The 6,620-nt window shown below is 40.8% G+C and overlaps 1 protein-coding gene across 2 annotated transcripts in view; it reads right to left on the reverse strand.

Moving 5' to 3' along the window:
* Sacs (sacsin molecular chaperone) overlaps positions 1 to 6,620 on the reverse strand; it is a 57,897-nt gene that overhangs the window by 24,993 nt on the left and 26,284 nt on the right. For both annotated transcript variants that reach the window (XM_013010923.1, XM_013010932.1), the window contains 3 exons: positions 6,292 to 6,438; positions 2,690 to 4,181; positions 1,546 to 1,637 (listed from right to left, as the gene is read on the reverse strand). In XM_013010923.1, coding sequence (XP_012866377.1) covers positions 1,546 to 1,637; positions 2,690 to 4,181; positions 6,292 to 6,438 — 1,731 coding nt within the window. The remainder of the gene's footprint in view (positions 1 to 1,545; positions 1,638 to 2,689; positions 4,182 to 6,291; positions 6,439 to 6,620) is intronic.

Below are 6,620 nucleotides of genomic sequence, written 5' to 3' on the forward strand. Positions count from 1 at the left end.
CGGAAGTGGCGCTGTGGCTCAAGTGGTAGAGCGCTAGCCTTGAGCTGAAGAGCTGAGGGACAGTGCCCAGGCCCAGAGTTCAGGCCCCATGACCAGACCCAGAAAAAAAAAAAAAAGAAAGCCTCAAAAGTTAACCCATTCTGTAGGGCACAACAATCTCACTAAAGAGTGCCTGCTTCTACATGTGAAGATCTGATCAATCTTATTCTTGGAGGGGGAAATTAAAGTATATACTGCATGGGTCCTTTCTAGGGACAACCACTAGTGAGGTTCATCTCTATCAAAGCTAGGGCCACAGGCCACAGTTCCTTCAGTGGTGGCAATGACAAAAGAGCCCTGGGGCTGATGGCTTTCTGCTTTCTGCTCTAGGCTACAAGTGGGTGTTCGGTTTGCACAGTTTCACCTAAGCCTATATCCATGATGCACGCCACTTTGTATTTCACACATTGTCAAAGAGGAAGAAAAGGAGAGAAGGAGGAGGGAAGAAAGGAAAGCTCTGAAATACTGCAGTAAAGAGCAGCAGGGTCACAGGAACCCATGCTGAGACTCAAAGAAAAACTAGCATAAAGGTGACAGCTCACAATTAAATGTGTTGACTATTTCAATTACAGATCTTTGTGACAGGAAGCCATTTATGAACTCATTTCCTTTTAATCTCACTTTAACTCCAATCTCACCTGCCTGCCACATCCCAAATCCTTTCATGTATATTTTAGTGACTAGAGATGTACAGTTACTTCCAAGTTGTCTTTGAAAACAAAAGAGCACATGCTAAACAAGACACATCACAAAGAAAATGCTTTGCAATGGTCACCAGTGGAATAAATCCACAATTTTCAGGCTAACATCTTACGTAGAAAAAGTCACAGACAACAGTTTTATAAGGAAAGGGTGCTTGCTAAAGGTGTGATGTTGTTCATTAAAGTAGTCCTTCAGATGTTTGCCCTCATGTTACTCTTTTCCTAAAAATAGCTCATTATAGAAATCCAGGGCATTCCTAAGAACCCTCTTGATGCTGTGTTGGGGTCTACTTTGTCAGTCCATGTCTCTTGAAAGGGGATCCTGTCATAACTACCCGACATAACTACACAAAGTCACGCAGGAGAAGTGATGAGGGCAGCGGGGAGGACCAGGACCTGATTTCCAGGTATGCCACTGAGCATCAGGAACTTAATCTTTCTCTGCTGCTCTGTGATACATAACAGCTAGGGCTGTCCTCATTACCACCCACGCTGCAAGGTCTGAGGACTAGAGGTTCAAATGGTGAAAAACAAGGAAGCACTAGAAACAATGCAAGGCAGGTACATATGAAAATGAGAGTTCTGTAAGTGTCTCTCTAGACATCCTTAAGTACATCACTTCCAGACTTTTTAGATACTAGAAGGGTACATGAAAAATCCTAAAATTATTACAATTCCAGGGTTCTGAAAATATTAAGTTAATGACTTACAATTATAAAATGAATTCTCAAATGTAGTCTTACAAAACTTATTTACATACTTGTAAAGAGTTCACCTTAAAAAAAATACTGAAAGACCAAAATACCTCGAGTTTGGGCAGCTTCCTTTAAAGCAGCTAGAAGGTGAGGCTTCAAGTTATCCAAAATAAGTCTTCCTTCAAGACCTGGAAAAAGGGACCTAGAAGGTGAGAAAAAGTTTACTATGTAATTTCAAACCAGCTATACCTACCATTTTATTTTATATAAATTTAGTGTAGACATCAAATCAAACTATAATTCTTTTTGACCAAGTATTTCTAGCCTTTGCTGTCCCATATAAATTCAGAAATATTCTAAACACCTTAGGATACCATTAATTTCATTTCCTGAAATGTCAACGCACACTCTTAGCTATAAAGAACTACTTAATCAATCTAGGCATGGTGATATCAGCTGTAATCCTGGCACTTGGGAGGTTAAGGCAAAAGGACTGAAAGTTCAGAGTCAGCCTGGGTTTCACAGGGAACCAAAGAGGCTCCATCTCAAAAAGCTACTTAATATACAATTTTGTCTTATCAAGATAAATCATTACTAATTGTAGACAGCTATTAGCATTCTATAATCATTACTTTCAGTGCTGCTACTGAAATTTCCAAGAAAAATAACTACCCCGATGATTCTCTTATTTTATTTCCCAGAATGACCAGGGATTCCCAGACTCAATTGATTCTCTTGCCTCAGCCACCTGCGTCTCTGAGACCACAAACATATGCCACCATGATCTTAGAAAATGTTACCTGACAAATGATGGAACGCTTTTGCCTTTAAAAATACAAAATGAGCCTGGCACCGGTGACTTACACCTATAATCCCAGCTACTCGGGAAGCTGAGATCTGAGGATCAGAGTTCAAAGCCAGCCTGGACAGGAAAGTCCGTGAGACTCTTACTTCCAAAAAACCACTAGAAAACTGGAAGTGGCGCTATTGTTCAAGTGGTAGAACACTAGCCTTGAGCTGAAGAGCTCAGGGACAGAGCCAGGGCCCAGAGTTCAAGCCCCACGACTACCACCAATACCCAACAACAACAAAAATACAAAATACATGCTTTAATATCCTAATGAAGTATTTCATCAAAGTCTTCTAGCCATAAAATCAAGACAGATAAGTGGTTAATTGTGCAGTAAAGAAAAGCTATGGGCAGGCCAGGGGGCTCCGACTAGCAAGCCAACATTTTAGAAGTGTGATCTCTACCTTGGATATTCTTGTGAGGTAATATAAATAACATCTTGATCTGATACAGATGAGGAGAAGGGGACAAAATTTCCATTTTGTAAAGGGAGCAGTTCTAGCCCAAGCAGCTCACTGTAGGCTTGGTCAGAAAGCACAAATTCTAGAAGGTGGAGCTTTTCTTCAGCACTGCCCAAGTGCGCACACTTCCTCAGCACCTGTCGCACCCACGTAGGCGTCACCTTCCTCACGGGTGTCCCGCTGGAGGAGGCAGCAGCACTGAGCTCCACAGCAGTGGCCAGATTCACTGGTACCTTGGCAATCTGCTTCCCTGAACTCTGGAGGTAGTTGAGTACAGATTTTGTATATGCCAAGCTCTCATCAAGTTCTGTGAAGCACACCTGCTCCAACTTGACCCAATCATTGCTAACTGAGTAAATCACAGCATTCTGGAACAGCTCACTGAACAGGGGCCCCAACACTGGCTGCCAGTGCACTTTGACTTTGCTGGCCTCAGGCCAAAGCTTATAGATGACATCAACTGACAAAGGGAAGTCAGTACTTTTTTCTGCCTGTAGGCGGTTTATGGAATCTAAGATCAGAGTGGCATAAGCTTTGGGGACAACATTCACGACCAGAAGTTCATTCCAGAAAGCAGCAGGATCTCTCCACTGGTCCAGCTCTCTCCACTTGATGCTCCGACGGTTGTCAGTCAAGCCAAAGAAGCCACTGATGTGAACTGGGAGTCCCGTTCTGCTCTCTTCGCCAGGAGGTAAAGGAAGAAAACAAAATGCTTTTCCTGAGAAATCAGCTACTGCTCCTCTTTCTTCTTCGTGGCCTGATAAACACATGGCTATTCCTATGATGGGGACAAACTTCAGTTCATCAGCTAGAGTGTCCAGCTGACCACTGATCCCCCGCCCACCCACACTGTTACATACCAACCAAGATGTCTTCTGAGCATCCTTTGTACTCTCATCCTCTAAAACAATGTTTATATGATATGTCACACAGGTGATGCTATTGCTTGGGATCTTTTTACAGTAATTACTTATAGCAGTTTCCAGAATCTTGATGGAATTCGGCCGTTCAAGTTTCATGCCCTTATTCTCACTTGCAGTCACTCTAAATATCAGTTTCTCTGTCCCATCTGCCTCTCGGACATGTAAAGAGACTTCCTGTACACTCTTTAAGAAAAGCAGCACAGTGTCTGCATCTGCCCGGAAAGATTCAAAGAGCTCGAGAACCTTCTGTTTATTGTAAAGATTGTTACTCAGTTGAGAAGGTTGCAAGCGAAGAGGGAAGCGGAAAAATGTTCCTGGAAAAGTGCCATTTATAAACGTTTCCTTGGTGCTTCCAAAAATACCAATGAAGGGGGCAAATTGGTCTGAAAGTGCACTAATTTCTTTGCTGTCATCTTTCAGATTCCAACATTGGCCAGATTCGTGTGGGCCAAAAAGTGTTTGATGAGGGTCTAACATCCCAATCTGGTCACCACTGAAGATGCACGGGACATCTGCAAAGAGAAAGTCACCATCAACTCAGAAACAGAACATACATTGGAATCACAGAGATATGACATTATAACCACCATCAAAATATCACCTATGAAACAAGTATGAGTCATAAAACAACTCAAAAACAAACATCATTCAGGCTCCAGACATGAGAAATAATGACGCTATAATTCTATCCTGTAAGTGCCAGACACAGAAACATCCATGATTACTGTGCAAACCTAGGATGTATCTTCAAATACCCATGAAGCAGAAAGTGGAAGGAGAATCTGGATATTTATACTCAGCCCCTCCAACCACATGAACCCAATGAAACGGAAGAAAGTTGCACCCTATGCTCCAAATTAAACACCATGACAAGAGAAAGGCAATGCAGGTGGTCATCTACCATATTGCAGGTTAGTAAGCGCAGGTTAATGAGCTCAAAGCACTACCCTCACTGTGCCAATCTCACCACAATGAGCCCCATTATCAGACTTAAAGATATACAGTTTTGGCCTAGAGTTTATACCAGATGCTTCACTTGTTTCCCATACAAGACAGGGTAATATTCATTCAGTACACACTTCCAAGTGCTTGGTATACCTCTGAGAGGACTTCCTCAGGATAATGCTAATATGTGTTCCTCAAATACACACTTTAACTCCAAATCCTCACATGAGATGTAACCCCAGTAAAATCAACTCTTCTTATTGGTGATGGTCAACTGCAGATTCCACTGTCAGCATCAAGAACTCCTGATCAATCATGTGTCCACCAGCCCCCTGGCCAAAGCCATCAGCAGTGAAGTCTAGGGTACACTTGTGCCTATTCCTATGACATGACTAAAAGCAAGTCAGGGAAAGTCCTGAACTATAAAAGCATGACCTATGAGCTTTTCAAATCCTTCAGTTACAGAAGATCTCCAGCTGATGCTTCACACACATGTAACCACTGACAAGTTGGGAGCAAGTCCAGAGTGGGATGCAGATGTGGGGCAAGAGCCTAGTTTTAACATCAAGGTCACTTCTGCATAACACTCTCCATACATGTACAATTCACACCTGTGCCTTCTCACATTTAAAAGCCATATGTTACAGACCTGAGGGCTAACCTACAAATAGACCAATACAGATGTTTAGCTATACTTTAATATACGATTTCTAGTTAATACAATTAAAATATAACACAAATATTACTTACTATGTCAATATCAATGTAAATGTAATAAGCTTACTAAATTCAGCTATAGTTAGGATGACCCTGCTTCCCACTCACCAGGGAAATCCTATTTAAGCCAAGGGAGATGACATCCTTTCTTACCCTCAAACATATCCTAGTTTGGAAAAATTAGTCTTCCTTCCTAGATGATGTCATCACCTTCCCTGCCTACTCACTCTCTCCTTCTCCTGCAATACAGTTTAAAAATACCATAAAAACAACTAATTTCAAAAAGAATTTCTATGGTTCATCTGTAGTAAGTGCTAAGAGTTGTGTGCTAAGAATAACCATGTACCCTGAGAGATACCTACACCAAGAGCTTCAAGTATTTCCTATGTTATCTATAAACTAGAAATCTGGTGTTCTTTCTAACTCAAAACATTATTTCAATGTAATCTATAAAATACTCAAAAGTCTAACAAGAGTAAAATGTTTAAGGAAAATGTAGATCCCAGGACCACTTCAAAAATCATTTTCTTAATACACTTTTCTCTTTAACTTTCTGATATTTATAAATATGTCCAAGAAAACCTGTAAAATGCAGTTTGACTCAGGAAGATTTACAATTTCTCATAGTAACAAGTTTGTGTATTTCAAAAGCTACATTTGTAAACATATAAAACAAAAATATCTTACATTGATTGCACTAGTTCACAGTAACCTTCACAGAAGCTTCTCCTTGAGCTCATTTTTAGTTTAACATAATAAAGTAATACTCGGATATGGTTACCATAGTAATTTTAGAGATTTCTAGACACTGGTATTTCACTGAGCACTTAGTGCCACTGTCAGAAGAATATGGGAAAGATTCCTTTAAAACAGTCTCATCTCTGAGGTTAGCCAAACCAAAGATAGAATATAGGCAAAAATATTTTCCATTATCAAAAACTGAAAAGGCAAATACTCCACCTGTTATGTGGTAGACAGAATTAAACCCAATTCCAAATCTTCCAACCTTCAAGGGGTCGTCCTTTTTCCTGCTTCTTGCTATCTCCTGGATGCCATGCCAGTCCTCTGGGGTGAAAACCGCATTGTTGTACACGTACAGTGCTGCCCCTAGATGATATAATGTACAAGGTTAGCAGATGCAAGAAGTACTCCACAAACCCTTAGATATGTATTTTAATGTTTTTTCTTTCATACATGTGTTTCTAACGCATTTATAAGATTATCTCTTTGTTGCTTTGTATGTCCCTCCCCCACAGTATAACCCCTGCTTTCACTATATTTGATGTCAG

Source organism: Dipodomys ordii, unplaced genomic scaffold (assembly GCF_000151885.1).
Source record: "Dipodomys ordii isolate 6190 unplaced genomic scaffold, Dord_2.0 Scaffold1, whole genome shotgun sequence".
Taxonomy (NCBI): domain Eukaryota; kingdom Metazoa; phylum Chordata; class Mammalia; order Rodentia; family Heteromyidae; genus Dipodomys; species Dipodomys ordii.